Below are 21,084 nucleotides of genomic sequence, written 5' to 3' on the forward strand. Positions count from 1 at the left end.
CTACAAATGTGTTACATTCTAAAACTTGAATCCATGTCTCTTTCAGATTATAATAATCAAAAATCATAACAGATATCCACAAATATAGAAGTGTTATTCCAAACTAAGTAAGTTTCTTCCTGGGCTACACCAACTCCTACAAAGAGTAAGCAGGTATTACAAGTGAAAAAAAAAATGAGTTCCTAAAAAACCAAGTTAGATAGAACAATGGAAAAAGCCCTAGTTCTCAACTGAAAGGATTTGGGTAGAAATTCTGGCTCTGCCACTGGTTACCTTTGTGGCCTCGGATGATCACGGAGCCCTTCTGGGCTTCTCTTTGTTGCTTTATAAAATGAGTGGTTTGCAGTAATCAGATACGTCAAACTTGTAGCTTGAAGCTCACAAACTCTTGAATGTGGCCCTAATGAGATTCAGGTATAATTAGGAAATATTTAACAAAATAAATAGCAATATGCCATATATAATATTAATTTGTGGTTTTCTAAGTCAAAATATAGCCTGGAAGAATGCATTTCTATTTTAATTAGGACACGTGTCTTCTGCAGTCTTCCAGCTCTAAGTAGGATTATATTTTAAAGTTGTACCCCTAGGAGTTGTAGACACAAAGATTATATATACATATACATGTATATATATATATGTATGTATGTATGTATATATATGTATGTATTTTATATATATATATATATATAACATGTGTACAGATACATGTATGTATATATTTTCCCATATGTAGTCCTGCTTCTGATGTTTCTGTGATCCCAGAACCCTTTACAGCTTTCTCTCAGGAGTCTGGTTTCAGAATATCCACTGCTGGTGAACGGTGACGTGGCAGGATAGATGGACATTCAAAGTAGGGTTATATTCTGCATCTGATTGTTCACACATCATATTGTTAACATTCACAATCCCTCCCCCGTGTGCATCTTTGTGCCTTTAGTAAAAATCATTTTTAAACATTCACTCACTTCAGTGAGGGGAAATATGCTTCCATCTTGGATTGACATCCTGGAAGACTCTATATTTGACTACTAACCAAATTTCACTTCACAAACCTGGATTTGAATACTTGCGCAGACATGTTTCAGCTGTGGCACTTGCCCAAATGACTTCAGTTAAGTTGAGAATAACAAGAACAATATTAAAGAAACCAGACAGGTCCTGGACACGGTGAGTGTCTCCTTTTGAATGATGACATCTGTTCCTTAGGGTTTTTCAGAAAGATCAGAATTGTCCCGAGGGACTAGATGTGGAAGGATACTAGTATTCATTGATACAGTGTCCATCCCTGCAAGTAAGATGACAGGTCTATCAAGTGTATCAATGAAGAACGATCCTTCCTTTGCTATGCCCCAAGTCCATGTCTCACTGGATAATTGTGAGGATAAATGAGATAAGCATCTAAAAGTATATTTAGAAGTATAAAGTATTATCAGTGTAACATATCTATATTACAAATATGTCTACAAATGTATAAATATAGTAAATGGATATACTGTTATGTATACCATTATAGAAATTGTTTGAGATGGGTATTATATAGAAATTATGAGATAATAATCTAGTCTTACTTGGAAAAGAAGCTAGTTAACAGTAGCTAAACGGTCGATTAGATAAGGAAATTATTATCAAGTAATTTCTGTGGCTACAAAGGAAGTCTAGCATATTAGGCAACAAAAGCTAAATTTTGGAATTGCAAGCTGAGAGTTCCAAAGCAAAAAAAAAACAAAAACAAAAACAAAAAAACATACTTACCATGAGTTCCAGTTTACCTGTGACACTTCCTGACTTCCTGGCTGGTTGACTTTGAGCCAGGAAATTCACTGAACCTGCTGAGTGAGGATCACTCTATTGACAAATACCTACATCTTATAAGGATCTCCTAAGGAAAATATTTCGTAAATCTAAAGCACTATTTAAGGGTGAGTTATGTGAGGAATCATTAAGTCTTTGTGAGTTTATGAACCATTTTCTAAGGAAAAAAAATCTAATGAACATCATCTGTTCCTAAGAAGCAGAAGGAAATGCATTTATGTTGTCAAAACATTTTCTTTTCCTTTTCAGGCTGTGACCCAGTTAGAGCTTTTTGGGGACATGTCCACCCCTCCAGATATAACCTCTCCCCCAGTAAGTATCATTCTTTACTTATGCCCTGTGATCTCCCAGGTTTTTTTTTTCTTTTCTTTTCCCAGCATCCTCTGTTCTTCACTTATCATAATTAAGAAGCAGGACTGTTGGTTCGAACCATGACAGCTGCTGATGCTTGTATTTCTCCCCCTCCTGCCTTGCTCTATGTCTGTTTGAATCTGTCTGTCTCTGTGTCTATCTCTGCTTCTATTTCTGTATTTCTCTGTCTCTATCTCTTGTCTGTTTATCTCTGTCCCTGTCTATCTCTGTCCCTGTCTCTATATATTTGTCTCTGTCTCCGTCTTTCTCTCTTCCTTTTCCTCTCTCCATCTCCATCCCTGAAATCACTCTGTCAAAGCTGAGACCACCCAGAATTCAGGGCTGGTACAAATAAACAGTCTGTGGCTCTGCAGAGCTGTAATTGGCAGGGAGAGCAGGGGAGCTAGGTAAGACCTTCATATTAAAATATTAGAGCTTAGCAGAGTTGCTTACCAGAGTGGTATTGTCTATTGTTAGGTTCTTACTAAGTGCTAATGAGATAATGAGATATTAGGTTCTTACTAAGTGCTAAGCCAGTATTTAACAATTCTCTAGTTCTGCTCTTTACTAGGAGTTTAACCCCTTTGAACTCCTGGGGAGGAGCTTGCATGCTTAGGAGGAGCAAGTTCATTGGTTGAAGTAATTTTTCCCAGAAGCCCTTGCGTTATTCCATGCCCATTCTCTGGGAGGATAAAAGAGGGCGGCACTCGAGAGATAAAGAGTCTTGTCTGGGCCAGACTTGAGGCGGCTCTCTGGAGGAAGAAGTCACTACTCTGGACAAGAGTTAATGGCAATTGTCTGGAGACAACAGTTCTCTACAGGAAGAAGAATCTGTCCGAGAGATTTGAGTTGACATAGCAGATCTCCTCCCAGAGAGCGATCGGCAGTCTCTGGAGACAACAGAACTTTACAGTCTATGTCTGTCTGGGTTTCTCCATGCTGGCGAGGACCCATTGGACTCTATTTTTTAAGATATACTTCTAAGGAGTAAGAAGGGATGATGGTACAGGAAATCAGGATTTGGGGTTGTTGACTTGGTTTTGCCTTTGGGTTCCCTGAAATTAGTATATAGTAGATGATTAATAATTATTATTGACTTAATTGTAAATTCCTCAGGAGCAAGAAATACTTCATTTTTATTTTTGCAATTTCAAGGCCTTCACACACTTCAGTATTCACTTAATAAATACTGATTAATTAATTATTTAATTTTAGTTAATTTGCATTTGTTTTCCTCTTCATCCCAACTTTCCCCCCCGGAAAAAAGAAGACAAATCCTTTGTAACAAAAAAAAAAAAAAAAAAAAAAAAAAAAAAAAAAAAAAAAAAAAAGCATAATCTAGCAAAATGAATTATTGCCCATAAGGAAGGAGGCACAGATAGGAATGACTTTGAAAATTCCAGAATCTACACCCTGGGAGAATTTTATGTATTCTGGGCTGCTGGGAAGCCCTGATAAATACAAAAGGTTTTCCACTATTGCTGTCCTCACTGGGGCAGCTGAAGTTACTAGGAAATCGTCAGGGCCAGCCTCGTGCATAGTCCTAGCCTGAAGCATCATTGCCACGGGTCACTGGCCAGATGTGCATCAGCAAGAAGGGGCAATGACCCCTTTGCTGAACACAGATGGGGCTCTTCAGCTGCTGACGCCAAGAGGGAAGTCCGGGGCCAGCTGCACAGCTCCAGACACCTGATGGTCGGGAGCTCCCGGGACATTGGGCAGAGCAGGAGAAATGGGAATAATGCCATGAAATTGGAACCTTGCTCTTTTGACCTTCTGATGTAGGGTTCAGTGATACCTTAGAAAAGGAGTCGTCTGACCTCCTGCAAAGCAGGGACAGCTTCAACAGGAAAGCCCCAAAGGGTCAGCCAGGCAGAGAGTAAATAGGGTGGAAATTCCATCCACGATGACCACAGGCAGACCTTTCGATGTTCACACCACTCCAGGAGTAAGGAAGTTAATATTGAGCCAAAAAGCTGCATCCCTGCATTTGCAAGCCCTCCTGAGTTAGCCCATTAGCTATTTAAAAACAATAAGGTGGTCCCCAATCTGAACCCCATGGTTTCCATTATATTATTTTTATTCTACGGGAACCCTGCCTAATATCTCTGATTCTCATGTTAGTCACTTGTAAACATATTAAGTATGTGCTGTGTGTTGAGCACTGAAGATACTACAAACAGAAAGACAAAAGGTCCCTATTTACAATCAAATGATGAATTCACAATCTAATTATATGTGGAAGCTTTAAGCCCTCCTGCCATTCTGGTCTACATCTCCAATAGGTCAGTGCTTTTCCTACTATGAGGAAGTGTGGTAGGATGGGAAGAGAGTGAGATCTGGAGAGTCACTTCTTCCCACCTGAGAATAAAAGCCCTGTGAAAGAGCTAGCCTTGGGAGATCTGGCCAAAAGCCAGGTACAGGAAGAAGTTGGGGAGAAGAATGACGGGTGGGGGGCTCAGAGCATCTTTAGAGTTCCTCTAGAACCAGTAACTGGGCTCCTGGGGTTCTGAAGTGTCAGTGAGGATGGAAAAGAGGCAGTGGGAGTGAAGAAGGATAGAACTCCCTGAGGAGGAGCAGAAAGTCAAATCAAGTCCAGGTCTTTCAGAGCCACAGGCCCACTGCCACCGTGGACAGGTGATCATGTTCAAAGGCAATTTGATTTCTGGTACTACCATTTATCTTAAATGTTATTAAGTCACTCTGTTTTCTTATCTGTAAAATGAGGGGTTAGATTTCACCATCCCCCTTAGAACTTTTTAACTCTGGGAGCACCAACTTAAACCTACCAGAGGCCTTTGAAATCCTTTTACAGACACAGAGAAGTGACTTGCCCAGGATCACACAAGTGGTAGGTGTTTGAGGTGGGGTTTGAACCCAGGACTTTTCAACTCCGAGTCCCATTTTTTTTACTATCTCACTCTGCCACTCAAATCCTGTGTGATCCCAGAGATGGTTATTAGAAAATTGCTTTGCCCAGAGACGAGCCTGTGTTAGCATGTACTAATGCTTCTGCTTTGGCTTTTAAGATGAAAAGTGGTAAACATCATCTGACCGTTTTGCAACTATCATCCGCCACTTTGTCACCAGAGCTTCTCCCCCCATGTTAACCATCATCCTGCTATTTTATCTCCAGAGTTTCTCCCCCTATGGTAACCATCATCCCACCATTTTGTCACCAACACCTCCCCTCCCACACATCACGATGGTCCTCCTTGTTACACTGCATGTGATCCTCTTTCTTTTTCAGACTCCTGCAACTCCAGGTGATGCCTTTATCCCGTCTTCATCTCAGACACTCCCCGCTAGTGCCGAAATGTTTGGTTCTGTTCCTTTCAGCACTACTGCTGTACCCTCAGGTAAGGAAGGACATTGGCTCACCCGGATGGGCCTTCACCCAGGCCCTGTCCTGGACAACAGAGATGGAAAACAAGCCCTCCCTGTTGTGCAGCCCCCAACGCTCCCAAATGCTCCCTGAATGCAAATAAAACATAATTGGGGAATAATTAACAAATAAATAAAGCCATGTTAAAATGAAGATATTACATTATAAAATGGAGTCAGTATAGGGCCTACAGAGAGCCTAAGATATGGGTTTGTTGATGTTGAGTCATTCAAGCAGTCTGCTCTTCATGACCCTGTGGACCACAGTGCCTTCTTTACTTTCTTTTATGCTTCTCTGAGGGGCTCTGAGTCATCTCCATTGATTGCCAGTTAGGCTGGTGATCTGATATTTGCATTACAATGAAGCAAATAATATTCAAAAGGGAAAGTATCGAAGAAAAGCCTGACCCTTTACTCTAACTATGACTATTTTCCACCCTTCTATAAATAGAAAAAGGCAGCCTCAAAGCATCCATTTCCCCATTTCATTCACCCTTTACTGCCATGCTGAGGGAGATGCAGTCCTATCATCTGTCAGATGGAGTTGTACCACAGTACACAAAAAGTCCCATCCAAAAGGAGGGAGGGAGGAAAGAAGGAAGGAAAGAAGGAAGGGAGGGAGGGAGGGAGGGAGGAAGGAAGGAAGGAAGGAAGGAAGGAAGGAAGGAAGGAAGGAAGGAAGGAAGGAAGGAAGGAAGGAAGGAAGGAAGGAAGGAAGGAAGGAAGGAAGGAAGGGAGGGAGGGAGGAAGAAAAAAACAGCTTAATAAAACTACTCAACAGCATCATTCTAGTCTGACAGTATATTCAGTTATGAGCACTCATAGTCTCTCACCTCTACAAAGAAGGGAGAGAAGGGCATTTTGTCCTCCCTTCAAGAAGCCAAGTTTCGTCATTTGTAATTACATAAATTCTATTTTTAGTTCTTTCCATTTATATTACTGTCACCGCTGAGAATATACTTTTCTTATTCTGCTTATTCTACTTTTTATCTGTTGATATAAGACTTCCTATGTCTCCAAATTTTTCATATTCCTTAAACTCTCCCATCCCAATCATGGCCCAGAGTTTGTCAGCCAATCTCCTCCTCCGGTTTCCAGTTCTTTGCTATGACAAGGAAAGTGTCACTGCGACTACTTTGGTACATACAGAAAACACCAGATCCTTCAAAAACAAAGTAGATCCTAGGAGAAACACTGATCTTTTCTATTTCTGCAGTGTTACAAAAACAGGCTTAGCTATTTAGTAGTCTGCCTCTTCCTTCTCAAAAAACAGCACTTACCTTCAGTCAGTCCCCCAATCAATGTAGTTGCTCTATTGATAAATACTTTTCCTTAAATATAAAATCACTTCCAGTCCTGTGGAGACCCTACTTAAGAAAACAATGGTAGTTTCCTTCTCCCTATTGATTTTTTCAATAAAAGCAATTTTATTCCTATTTTTGGTTTTTATGTGGCCTTAATATCCCAATATGTCCCTCTTTTCTCTCTCCGAGAGCCGTCCCTTGTGATCAAAGTTCAGCTAAAAGAACCAGCGCCTCACCTGAGTGAGATACTTAGTTCTTGTGCCCAGAGTCCTATACATTGTTATGACTTTTCTTTGAATCCAAACTATTTTTTTTTTTTTTGCATTTTCATTTTGGTTTCCTTCGTCCTTTCCGTTTACATTGTTGTCATTGTGTACATTATTTTGCTACTTCTTACTTGACTTGACATCGGTTCATCCAAATCTTCTAATATTTCCCCGGATGTTTCTTATTCCCTGTATCCAGTCAAAGAGCATCCTTACCCCCTCCCAGTTCTTTGCTGTTTCCCTGTATTTGTCCTGTCTCACTCACTGGTCAGTGGAAAACACAATTCCCAGGAGCACGTTCAGCCCCTGACCTGGAAGACTTCTGGTGGGACTGACTAAACGGCTGCTCCTCGGGGTCACTTCTCCCCCGGGGCACCCCTAAGTAAACTGTGCATCACCTGTTCCAAAGCAAACCCATTTTGGCTTCACTGACTTTTCAGGATCCCAGATTTCCCACCAGGCCAGAGAGAAGTATATCCAGGGGCGGGCGTTCCTGGGCTCTATTCTCTCCCCTGAGAGAAGATGGGGGTGAGACCTCCAAAGGCACAGACACACACCCGGCTCCCTGTGACTCCCAACTGTGATTCCAAGCTTCTGCCCCTCCCCCTCCCCCCCTCCAACACCGCTCTCAGCAGATGGCACGGGGCCAGGGAGACATGCTAATGGCTCTCCGGAAAAATGTGCTCACCCATCTGCCAGCCCGGCTCTGAAGGAGAAGGGGAAGAAAAGAAAGGAAAGAAAAAATAAAACCAGTCCCTCTCGCCTGTGGATCCTTCTTGGAGTTCAAATGCTGGCTTGGAAATTCTCGAGCTATTGCTCAGTTCCTGCTGTAGGAGTGTTTTGTCCATGCGCTGACTGCTCATTCCTAGGAGCCGCGCACGGGACGCCTTACTTCTACCACCCGTTAGCTGGGGAATGGAGTTCAGGCCAGTCTGCCTTAGGGGGGAGGGGCAGTCTCGAACTTTCTTTTCCTAGAACTTCCTTTTCCTTGAACTTCCTTTTTCTCGAACTTTCTGGAACCTTCCAGAATTGCTGTGAAAATAAGACAGCCATGGAGACTAGACTTTTAGGAATTCCTGGGTGAGGGCCTTTCTCTACAACGCCAGGGGCATCTTCTTTAAGTCAGAGCGTCAGCGGAATGACGATCCCAACCTAACATCCTCACTCGCATTTTATTTTTTCTCATTTTTTCCCTTTTTGGTCCGGTTTTTCTTGTGCAGCACCCCCTGCATCAGCATGTGCACATACATTGGATTTAGCATAGATGGACCAGATTCCTTGCCATTGGGGAGCGGGTGGGGAAGGAGGGAAACTCTGGAATACAGGGTTTTGTGAGGGTCAAAGTTGAAAAATGACCCATGCGTCTGTTTTGAAAATAAAAAGCTTTATTAAAAAGAGAAAAAATAAACCGAGGGTCAGACCTTTTAGAAACTGTTAGATTAAGCGCGCCAGGTGTACAATTTATCACTATTGCGGCGGTTGCCCTTGTTATCGATGGAAAGATTTGTTGACAAGTGCTCTGACCCACTCCCGGCCTTCTCCCCCAGGTTACGTTGCCATGGGCGCCGTCCTCCCCTCCTTCTGGGGGCAGCAGCCCCTCGTCCAGCAGCAGATCGCCATGGGCGCCCCGCCGCCGGTGATGCCCGGGGGGCAGCCCATAGCCTGGGGCCAGCCGGGCATCTTCCCCGCCCCCCAGCAGGCGTGGCCCCCCGTGGCCGGCCAGTTCCCGCCCGCCGCCTTCATGCCCACTCAGACTGTGATGCCTTTGCCGGCCGCCATGTTTCCGGGCGCCCTCGCCCCCCTGGCCGCCCTCCCCGCCGCCGGCGACTCCAGCCGGGCCAGCCCGCAGACGGAGCGGCCCCGGCAGAAGATGGGCAAAGAAATGTTCAAAGACTTCCAGATGGTTCCGCCGCCCCCGGTGCCCTCCCGGAAACCCGACCAGCCTTCCCTCAGCTGTACCTCAGAGGCCTTCTCCACTTACTTCAACAAAGTCGGGGTGGCGCAGGACACGGACGACTGTGACGACTTCGACATCTCCCAGCTGAACCTGACCCCTGTGACGTCAACGACGCCATCCACCAACTCACGTGAGTAGCTCCCGCCGCTGGCACTCATGGGAAAGGGGCGTGTCTCTGGGGGGGGACCAATCCAGTTAGAGTACTCCATCCCGGGTCTCCATGTCCATTCATTGATCAAGTGATTGATGACAATCCTTTTTTAAATTGTCAGCCCTTCAAGTCCATAAACTATGTTTTATATAAACATATATATTCATATTGTATATTAGTATATTATATATTATGTTAATATTTATTTATAGAAATATATATTATTCATATCTTGTTATATGTTAATATATTATATTTATATAAACATTTTTATATTATATATTGTTTATACCATGCCATATATTAATATATTATATATTACATTATATGTTATTATATTACATAATGTTGATTATCCACATATTTATATAAAAATGTTTTAGAGACCACCGTGTGCAGTACCGGGGCAGACCCACAGGGCAGATAGAAGTCCATGAGGAGACCAAAAAAAAAAAAAGGAGGGAGCAGAAATATGGCCCGGCGCCCAAGTAGCTCACGTGGTAACGGGAAAGACTGTAGGGAGACAGCGCTGAGCACGCAGGACTGTGCAGTCAGGGCAGAAGGTGACTGTGGAGGAAGAGCTAGTATGGGGTCAGGGGGTCAGGGGGGTCACAGGGAGGTCTCTTGCAGAAGAGGAAATGTGAATTTAGTCTAGAAGGGAGCTGGGAGGGGGGGAGGGGAGGTGTTCCAGGCGCGGCGACAGCCAGAGCGAGTGCCCGAGTCAGGAGATGGAGGGATCACGGCGCCCCGCAAAGGGATCAAAGAGTATGTGGGGGGGAGGGGAGTCTGAGAGCTGTTCCAACTGAGCGCGAAGGTAGCCGGCGCCGCTGGAGTTTGTTAAGAATATTAAGAAGGGCAGCTAGGGGGCGCAGTGGAGAGAGCCCAAAGTCAGGAGGACTCGAGTTTCAATCTGGTCTCAGACACTTCCTGGCTGGTGGTGTGTCCTGCTCTCTGGCGCCCCCGCGGGGGGACAGAACACGCCGTCTCAGTGAGGAGCCATGAGGCGGGACTCCCGAGGAGGGAGGAATGTGGAGTCCACCGTTCCCAGTTCTTTCCCCTCATCCCCTCATCCCCTTGTGTAACCACAGCAACGCTGGGCGTGCGCTAACACAAGGTGCACGTGGGAGCCGAAAACAACGCGCCCTCGTACGCAGTTTGCCAGCCTGCATCGCTGCCTCAGCCACAATGCGCCTGACTTCTGGGGGAGGCCGAGAGCCCTCGGGGGAGACGGAGCTGAACCAGGCCCAGTCAGCAGGCTCCCTCTGGGCCGAGCGTCCTACCCCTGGCCCAGAGCTCCCCCGCTGACTGCGGCCTCCACAAGCAGCTGCTGAAAGTACAAGTTCAAAGTCTTTAACAGCCCCTTCTCTGGGGGGTCTTCTGGGGGAAGTGGTTAGAGACGTAGAGTTGGATGGATGGATGGACAGACAGACACATAATAGATAGATATGGACATAGATAAACAGAGAGAGAATTGGGTGGAGAGAGAAATGTGGGGGAGGGAAATAGGAAGATGGGAAGTCCTCTGAGATTTGGAGCTGGAAGGATTTCCACCGAGTCCCAGCTTGGATACTTACTCCCTTTGTGGATCTGGAAAAAATCATAAGATTATAACAAAAAAAAAAAAAAAAAAGGTCGTCAGGCTAAAGAGTCCAGTCGCCCCATTCTTCAGATGAGAAAACCAAGGCCCAGGTGGCCATATGCTCCCTGACCCAGATCTAGATGGGACCTCCTCCGAGGCTCAGGAGAGTCGGGACTTGGCAGGCCCGCCCGCGGAGCTGCCAGAAGTCCGAGGTTTGCCTCCAGACTCTTCTCTCCATCACGTACGGTGGCCCCCGCAGGTTCTCCGCCTCCTGAGCCCCAGGATCCCGACCACAAGGGAGCTGGGGGAGACTCGCTCTCCCTCCCTCGGGCCCCGGGAAGAGCGTGCCTTGTAAAGTGCTAAGTTAAAGTGAGCCGCTGTTATTCTGAAGTCCCGGGATCCATCCCTCCAGCATCTGTCTGGCGCCTCCCGAGCCGGCTGCCAATTGGAAAGCGATGAATGAAGAGGAGACGTTCAGAGTGTGTACTTATTTCAGTCCAAAGAGGGGAGGAGGGGCGGGAGGCAGCAGTGCTGCTCGGCGTCATAGCGCTGCCATCTGCGGAGCCGGAGCCATCTGGGGGTACGTGGTTAGACCCCAAAGACTTTCTTTTCTTTTTTCTATTTTGAAAAAAAGTGGGTCCCTGAAGATCCAGTCTGAGTTACTACCTGGAGTAAAAGCCTCCAGCCTCCCTCTGCAGTCCGTCCTCCGCATGACTGCCAGGGCAGCCAACGGAGTCCAACAAATGAAGTCCCGGAGGTGGTCAAGTACTGATCACGGGCTTACCCTTGGGCAGCCACGCCACAGAGCGCTAGAGCCGTCCGGAAAATCCGTGTGATAGCAGGGAGACCTCTGGGAGAGACTAGGATGTACCTCCTAAAAGACCCGATTTCTTACCTTCGTTGAAAAAATATTTCTAGCGTTCTTTTCTTTTTTTAAAATTGAGTTCCAGATTCTCTCCCTCTCAACCCTCCCCTACTCACTGAGAAGGCAGGTAAAGTTATATCAATGAGATATGTGAGATCACAGAAAACATTTTCATATGAGCTAAATCATTAAAAAGAAAAAAAAAAATAAAACGAGAAGATCAAACTTCAGTTTGCACTCAGTTCTCGTGTCCTCTCGGGAGGGGGCAGCATTTTTCACCATGAATTCTTTTTGACCGAGGATCCGTTGTCTTGATCTGAGTAGCCAAGGTTTTCTCAGCTGGGCATTAGGACCACATCGCTGTCACTGTGTACGATGCACTTGGTTCTTCGCTCCCACTGCATCAGGTCATCTCGGTTTTGCCATATTTTTTCCCCTAAAACCACCCCCTCATTATTTCCCTCAGCACAATACAATCCCATCACAGTAATGCACTACACCTCGTTTAGCCATTCTCCAACTGAGCACATCCCTCAATCTCGCATTCTTTGCCACCACAAAAAGAGTTGCAATAAATAGTTCTTTGAGCTCTTTGAGGTACAGATGTAGTCCTGGCATTCCCAAGTCAAAGGGTGTGCTGTTTCATGGCCCACATTATTTTTTAGAATAGCTGGACCACTTCGCAACTCCACCAGTAGTTTATTAGTGTCCCATCTTCCCCTCATCCCTGTAAAGGGCTGGGACTGAGCAATGCACTTGGATAATGGAGCACGTGAGACTCATTGCCAATTGGACAGTTCCCTGTTAACTTGTTAGAAGGTTGACCCTCCCCAGCTGTTCTGTGCTGACTTGATTGGTGGGACAAAGAGGGGGAAGTGACATGTGTGGGAGGAATAGGAGGAGGAAGAGGAAGTGAGACCCAGACGCTGACTCAGTCTCTCCCGGTGTTTGAGGGAGGAAGGTGTGTGGGAGGTTGCTAGGCCTAACCCCCTGACCTTGGCCGTAAAAGATCAAGAATAAAGACGTCTAGTGATCCTGACTCCGGCTGATTTCTGGGAAGACAGAGTTCCAGCACATGCCCTCAACCATTTCTGAAAGGTGTGAGATGACATCTCAGAGTTGTTTTAGTTTGTATTTCTCTAATCAATGCTGATTTAGAACATTTTCATATGACTATAGCTATATGATTATAGATTTCTTTTCTTGAAAATTTTGACCATTTATCAATTGGGAAATGGCTCTTATTTTTTAAATATTTGACCCGGTCCCCTCTTTGTTTGAGAAACGAAGCCACTATTAGAGAAACTTAAAAATTTTTATATTAATCATCATCAATGCACTTTTTAGTAAAATGTAGTAGTCTTAATTATTTCTTAGTGTGGTTTTGCTTTTGCTTTTAGACCTAGTTTCTCATCTTGCATCTGATTTTAAACAAATCTAGATCTAAATTACATGGCCACAAAAGGCCTTTCCGGATCAAAATCCATGGCCTTTTGTGATCTCACAAGTTTCACTTAGTTCCAGAAAGTCACCTTTGTCCATACCAGTTTGGAAAGGCACAGATTAGCCAATAGATTTGGAAGGGCTGTTTGTTTTATGAATATAGTCTAGGGGTTTTAGTGAATTTCAAGCTGAAAATAAATCAGTGATTCCACTGAAGAAATTCCCTCTACTGCCTCTATTGATGCAAGAGAATACTTTCTCTGAAACTTAGTTTAAAAAGATTTTGTTTTGTTTTGTCTTATCTTTCCCATGGAAGAGTATGTTAAAGGCAAGACTTGTACCATGTCTTCCTGACTCCATGGTCAGTTCTCTATCCACCTCCTCAGTTAACTTCTCCATAGTGTGAGAACATGGCAGCGAAGAAGTCAGTTCAGTCTTGGGCCGCAGTATCATCGGCAAAGCTGCCAGGAATGAGGAGGCCAGACTCCTCTGAACCTCTGCGATGTAATCCCATATCTGGAGTATTCGTTGAGTTCTGGATGCCCCTGTTTAGAGGGATGTTGGGAAACTAGAGGGCCTTCAGAAAATGGCCGTCAGTAAAGAGCCTCGGCATCTTGCCATAGGAAAGATAGGATCTAATAGAAGGATATTTAAGCTTGGAAAAATAAGGATGTGCCAGAAGTCAAATTTGAAAGAGCTAACATATGGCAAAGGACTCAGATTCGTTCTTCGGGGCACCAGAAAACCAAACCAGTAGGTTGTGGAGAAGCAACTTAAAAAAATACAGCGAGCACTATTTCAAAGCAGAATGGGCTGCCATGGGAGGTTGGTTCCCTCCCCTGGAGAGGAAGCTATGATTGGAAGATCCCTTGGTGTAGAGGGGATTCTTTCCCTTGTGTGGATTGGTCTTTGACTGTAGTCAGTGACATCCCTTCCAGCTGTAAAATACTGGGATTCAGTTCTCTCTGCCAGAGATATCTGAATTCCATCCTTTTTAAAGCTCAGAAAACAGAGTCACAAAAAGCTCTCATTTAGGAGAGATCTCAGGGTCCATATAACCTCAGCAGGATAACAAATCCCTAGAAGTAATTGTCTTATCTTGTGGTAGTGTCAAATGCGCTGGGACCCCTGAAGCACACTGTTCTTAACTTCTGCCCTAGACTGTGAGCTCAAGGAGAGGGGGTATCTGTTTGCTCTCCTTGTATCTTCAGTGCTTAGCATGATGTCTGGGACACAGCAGGTACTTAATAAATGTTCCTTGTCCAATTTCAGCATACATATTGATCCGACGTCATTCAGATGCCTTTTCCCTTCTATTTCCTTCTTTGCTCGGGTCACATGGAAAGACAGCCCTTCTTGTCAAAGCAAGTCCCTCACCATGCACAAGTGTCCCATTCCATACTCTCTTTACCAGTAGATTTTCCTTCTCTATCCCCACAGTCTCATTTAACATCATCCACTCTAAATTTACTGGTTCTTTCAGTGCTGCTCGTAAATATACTCAAATCTCTCCCCAAAAAACTCATTTGATCTATTAGCCATCCTCCCATAACTTTCTTTCCTTTCATGGCTAAAGTCCTGGGGAATATCCATCTTTAATCCTTGCCTCCATTTCTTTCTCCTCACCTTCTCACTTCAAGCACCTTAACTTCTCACTTCCTCATCTACCTCATTTCTCATGCTCTACTCCTCTCCATCACAGCTATACACAAAGATTGCAATACCTTTGGACTTGCCATCACCCACGAGTACTCTGTTTCCATGTTCTTAACGTTCTTTTATCCAAATAATTTATTGTCATTTCCTACCTCCTTCTGCCTGGCAATTTCTAATACAGCTCTTCTCTCTCACCATGACCCTCCCTGCCTAATATTGTTCTGTTCTTTTTCAGGCCACCACTCCATGCTACCATCTCTTTCTTTCCCCAATTTCTTGGCCAATTAGTTCAAGATTATCTTCTCTTTTCTTCAGGTTCTTGTCCCCTTATTCAATCAGCAGCAGCCCTGGATTACTTCCAACATCCCTTGAGTTCACTCTAATTCTCAGGCTACTGCATGAAATTAGAGAAAATCACAAAATTGTGTGGACTGGGCCCAGGACAAATTTAGATTACAGAAATCTCTAAAGGGCCCTCCCTGCAGCAAGGTAATATCCTTTTGAACACCTCTAATTGCTCCACTATTCTGCTCCCTACAGTGGCTGAAACAAACCATTTTGTTCCTCCTCAAACATTCTATGGCTCTTTCTTCCTCCACCTTTTCAACTGGGCAACTTGTCTCCTATTTTAATGAAAACAAATGATGGCCATTTGCTGAGGGCTCCCTTCATTCTCTCCTCCTCGTTGCATGTCACTCAGATACCTTCCCCCACTATCTCCTCCTTCATACTTGTGTCAGTGAAAAAATAGCCCTTCTTGCTAAGGCAAAACCCTCGTCACGCACAAGTGATCCCATTCTATCCCATCTTCTCTAGTAGATTACCCCCTCTGTTCTTGCCTCTCCCACTTATCTTCATTTTCTCCCTATTGGCTCCTTCCCTCCTGCTTACAAAAATACTCAGGTTTCTCCTACCTCAAAAATCTTTCTTGATTCATCCATCTCTGCTAGCTGTTCAGTATCTTTGCTTCCTTTTATGGTCAAATGCCTTGAGAAAGCTATTTACAATCCGCCCTTCCACTTCCTTTCTTCTCAGTCTCTTGACTCTCTGTCTGGATCAGGAAGTGCATCTCATCATTCAGTTGAAAATTCTATCTCCGAAGTTGTCAGTGGTCTCTGAATTGTCAAATCTATTGGCCTTTTCTCAATCCTATTCCTTTTTTTTTTTAACTCTCTTCAGTTTTTGATCATCCTCTTCTTTGTGTTCTCTTCTTTCTAGCTGTTTGTGACAATATTCAGTCCCAATTCTCCTCCTTAACTTTCTGACTGCTCCTTTTCTGTCTCCCCTGCTTGATGTTCAGATCATCCCCACTAACCATTGGTGCCCCCCAAAGATGTGGACTTGACTTCTCTCTCTGGGTTATTTACTGGATAATCTCAACTCTCAGGGATTCAGTTACCATTTTTTAGTAGAAATAACCCTTGGCTTTATTTATTCAGCCCTAAACTGTCTCCGGAGCTCCATTCTCCCATCTCTGACTGCATATTGAACACCTCATACTGGATGTCCTAGAGATACCTTAAACTCGGCATGTCCAAAACTGAATCCATATGCTTCCTCTCAACTCCTCCCTTCTGAATTTTCCTGTTACTGTCATTCTGTCAATAAACATTTATTAAGTGCTTACTAGGAGACAAGCACTGTGTTACGCTCTGGATATACAAAGAAAATCCAATCTTCTTCTAAGTCCCATTGATTCTGCCTTTGTAACATTTCCAGTCTATTTCCCCTTCCCTCTTCTGACATCGCCATTATTCTGATCGGGTCCCTTATCACTGTTGCCTTGGCCCCCAGCTTCATGTCCTTTCCTCTCAGCTCTCCTAAAGCACCTGTATGACCACATCCACCCTTATTCAGAAAACTCCTCGGACTCCCTCTCAGCTCCTGGATCTCCTACTTCCTCCTGTCCGGTTTTTACAGGCCTTTGTACCCTACCTTCCACAGCCATCCAGTCTTGTGCTTTCTCCTGGCTTCCAACTCCCCCATGCTCTGCATCCAAGTGACCTGGTCTTTCTGGTCACTTCTCAGAACAGTTCTGACTGGCTCTTTGTGCACATTGTCTGGTGCCATCTCCCTCCTCATCTCAGCCTCCCGGCTCCATCCGCTGTCCCAGGTGCTAGCTAGCCAACGTCCCTCTCTGGGAGAGAGGCCTTTCCCGGGCCCCTAAGTACGAGCACCTTCCCTCTTTGGTTGTCTCCTTTCTTTCTGTCTGTCTGGTTTTACATAGTTATCTGCGTGTTATCTTTTCCATTAGACTGAGTTCCACAAGGGCAAGTCTGGTTTTTGCCTTTCTTTTTTCCCCCAGTTCCTTAGCATAACACCTGGCTCACAGTAGAGGCTTAATAATGGCTGAATGACTTGACTTAATTTCCCTTTTCTCTCCTTGTCAATCACAAACCTTTATCCCTGGAACATGAAAGAATACTTCATTTACACCTGCCTAAGGCATCTTGTATTTACATATATACATATATATATATATATATATACATATATATATATGTGTGTGTGTGTGTATATATGTATATGTATATATGTATATATGTGTGCATACATATATGTATATATGTTTACATACATATGCACATATGTAAGCATATATATAACACGTGTATAAGCGTGTGCATGCATGTACATGCCTATATATGCACAAATATACATACACACACACACACACACACACGTAGACTCAGTATCTTCTCCCCCATTCCCAGTGCCTTTTGTACTACTTTTGGTATATACCTCTTTAAAATGTATTGATATCTTTCATTGTTTCATTATATTTATTTTCCAATATGTCTCTCCTGGAGAAACTAGGTGGTGTAATGGATAGAGCACAAAGCGTGGAGTCTGGAGGACCTCAGTTCAAATCTTGCCTGACACACTTACAAGCTGTGTGACCCCAAACAAATCACTTAATTCTAATTATCCCCCTCCCCAAAAAAGTCTCTCTGGTCTTACCCATCCAGAGCCATCCTCTGAACAGTAGAATCACAGCAAATGTCCTTATAATGAAAACAAATGAAACTCAATTTCTCCCTTTTGTGTATTCCCTCTAGCTCCAACCCCTGCCCCCAGGCAAAGTTCTCCCTCAAAATCATCAGCATCCCACGCCAGTGACCCCACCACGGATGACATCTTTGAAGAGGGCTTTGAGAGCCCCAGCAAAAGTGAAGAGCAGGAAGCTGTGAGTAATGCCTTTCTGGACTTTTTATCACCCAGCAAAATAAATACAAAAATTGATTTCTGGAGAACGCCTGAGTAGGAGGTGTAATATGAAGGGGACTTCCCAAGATACTATTTGTTTATTTTTACTCTCTGATCTGAAATTAAAAGATTTAAAGGAGAAGTCTGTAAAGGAGTTTCCTTTTCTTACCTTTTCTTTCCTTTCTTCCTCCATCCCTTCTTTCTTCCCTTCTTTAAATCCTTCATTTCTTCCTTCTTTCTTTCCTCCCTCCCTCTCTTTATTCCTTCTTTCCTTTCTTCTTCCATCTGTCCTTTCCTTCCTACTTTTCTTTTTTTCCTCCCTCCTTCCCCCCTCCTTTCCTTTTTCATTCTGTTCTTCCTACTTCCTTTTTTTTTCCTCCCTCCCTCCCTTTCTTCTATTTTCACTAAAGGAATTACCTGCAGATGCTGGGCACTTAATCAGTTAAAAGAATGAGGCCCACTACCCACGGCTGTGTTCTTTTTTTCCTGAATTTATTTTCTCTTTCTAAACAATGAGCTTTATCCACAGCACGATAATCACCCACTCCTCACTCCTGCCTTTCCGCGTGACTCTGTCGAGAGCAACCACAACAAAAAGGTGTTATGTTCTTGTATTTTAGCCTGATGGGTCTCAGGCCTCATCGAGCAGTGATCCATTTGGTGAGCCCAGTGGTGGGGACCCCAGTGGTGATAATATAAGTCCAGAGGTCGGTAGCTAGATAGCGCAGGTTGGGGTAGGTATCCGGCCTTTATTTCTCTTTCACCCTTCAACTGCCTGCTGCTCCTCTCACCACCGTTTGCCATCCCTGTTCCCCCTCTGTATCTGCTGTTTCTGCTGTGTCTCTCCCCGGTGCCTGTATTCTCTCCCACGTCTCTCCTCTTCTGACTGCTGCCCCGTGACTGCATGGCCTGCCATTTGCTCTGTGTTTGCAAGGATGGGGCTTTTGTGGATTTTCCCACAAAACATGTCTGCATGTTGGGCCAGGGTCAGGGAGGGATGACCAAGGGGGTGGACTATTAATGGAATGGACTTGGTTTTACCTGTGTCAATAAAGTATGAAAGTGACCCTGTAAGGTTTGCTGGGAGTGCCATATGTCCTAGTTCCAACCTAGGGACAGCCGTAGGACCAACCAAAATGGCAGGTCTAATGAGCCTGTCTGTCTTTCCTACTGAGCAGAAATAACAGCAACGTGTCAGAACAGAAAGGGCATTGGGTTTAGAAGCAGGAAATGTAGGTTTGAATCCAGTCTCTGTTGCTTACTACTGGCGTGACCCTACATAAATCCCCTCGCTTCTCTAGACCTCAGTGTACTCATCATTAAAAAGGAGGGGGAGGTCAGATTATACAACCTCTAGGTTCCCTTCCAGATCAAAATTTGTTGTTCTATGAGAGTAACAATAATTTTAAAATATATTTTATTGATTTGTTAGTTTTACATTATTTAGATTTTCTCTGGGTCATTTCCCTTTTTTTTGGAGAATATATTATTCCTGTTTCCATAGCAATTAAAAAAATCATTCAATATATTGAAAACAATCTGATTTAATGTGCAGTAATCCATATCCATAGACTCCCCCATCTCATATCTACAAAGGAGATGGAAGAGATGTCTGCTCTTGTCACTTCTTTGAGGTCAATCTTATTTTTTTAATGTTATTTTTTTCAATTACTTTGTTAATTTAAAAAAAATTGCTCAATGTATACATGTATGCATGTGTGTGTGAGTGTGTTGTGAATAGAATGTTGGACTATCTCATCCAACATTCTACTCACAACACACTCACACACACACACGCATACATGTATACATTGAGCAATTTTTTTTTAATTTATAAAGCTCTCAGGATATAATTACATAGTTAGAAAAAATTCTGGATTTGTTTTATTAATACATTCATTCAAGTACTAATCTTTTCTAGAGCCAAATCTGCTCGTTCTTATGGTGCCATTTTGATTGAATGACATCATTTCACATTTGCATCTGGCTTTCCCATCGCCAGGGAGATACTCTCTACCTGCCAATCATTTGGTGCTCAGTTGTGAGCCCATTCACACTGGGACTCCAGGGTGGCCTGCACCAAGAGCACAAGATTTGGGTCTGATTTCCTGTTCTACCGCGTTTGGTCTCAGTTTCTTTATTTCTCCAGTGAAAAGATCGGAGCAGATGATCTAAGTCCCTTTAAGATCTTTATCCTTTAAGAATCAGCCGATTATTGTCCTAGTTTTCCAGCTGAAAAAACAGACTCAAAGAAATGTAATGACTTTCCAGTGTCAGTTGGCTGGCAAGTAAAAGATGGAAAAATTGAGGAAATTCACAGAATCCATGTACGTAGAAGTAAGATCAATGGGGCACTTATATCTCCTTTGACCTGATTAAGAGGCAAGTCACTTCGTCTATCTAGATCTCAGCTTCCTCATCTGAAAAATGAGGATATTGAACCGGGTGACCTGAGTTCCTGAGAAACTCTACATTTATAAAGTGTATTGTAGCATCTCCACAGTGAACATTGAATTAAAAGTCCAAAGATGCTTGTCTTTGCCTTCAGTGTTAGAGAGGAGTCGCATTTTCTGTACTAGATCATCACTTCAAATCCAGCTCTCCAATATTAAACATTCTCGCAACACTTCCTCACTCCTGATGCCGTTCCATTTGTGCCGAAGTACTTGCTCTTCAGCACAGTGCATCTCTTCTCCAGAGAAGGCTGCCCTTCTGGAGAGAACGAATCCCACTATATTCCGATCCTCTGCTTGATGACATCATCAACTATGTTCAATTTCCAAATATTATTGCTCCAGCTCTTCCATTCTGGTGCCTGATGGTAGTGCAAAATCAGCCAGGGTTATGGCCTTCATCCTGATTTGCATGAACCAATCCATCCTTCCAGTAAATTGTGGTTAGCATCCTGAAAAGTTCAAGGGCACTTTGCTATCACTCTCTGAGTATCTACTTTGTAGACCATTATTGAAAATGAACAAAATGCCTTGTTAAGTATATTTAGTTACTGGAGTTTATTTTTCTAAAAAAGGATTTAAGCTGTGGTATATTTTCACAGTATTTTTTAATAAGAAAATAGCCCAACATCCCATGAGTCAAGTCAAAAAGC

General features: G+C 43.8%; 1 protein-coding gene across 9 annotated transcripts in view; it reads left to right on the plus strand.

The window, feature by feature from the left end:
- Positions 1–21,084, plus strand: part of DAB1 (DAB adaptor protein 1) — a 1,320,323-nt gene that overhangs the window by 1,284,149 nt on the left and 15,090 nt on the right. For 6 of the 9 annotated variants that reach the window (XM_074265817.1, XM_074265823.1, XM_074265821.1 and 3 more), the window contains 5 exons: positions 2,065–2,127; positions 5,417–5,525; positions 8,668–9,207; positions 17,831–17,958; positions 18,599–18,712. In XM_074265817.1, the coding sequence (XP_074121918.1) occupies positions 2,065–2,127; positions 5,417–5,525; positions 8,668–9,207; positions 17,831–17,958; positions 18,599–18,697 (939 nt within the window). In that variant the 3' untranslated portion in view covers positions 18,698–18,712. The remainder of the gene's footprint in view (positions 1–2,064; positions 2,128–5,416; positions 5,526–8,667; positions 9,208–17,830; positions 17,959–18,598; positions 18,713–21,084) is intronic. The other 3 variants (XM_074265820.1, XM_074265824.1, XM_074265819.1) reach the window with 2 other exon arrangements.

Source organism: Sminthopsis crassicaudata, chromosome 4 (assembly GCF_048593235.1).
Source record: "Sminthopsis crassicaudata isolate SCR6 chromosome 4, ASM4859323v1, whole genome shotgun sequence".
Taxonomy (NCBI): domain Eukaryota; kingdom Metazoa; phylum Chordata; class Mammalia; order Dasyuromorphia; family Dasyuridae; genus Sminthopsis; species Sminthopsis crassicaudata.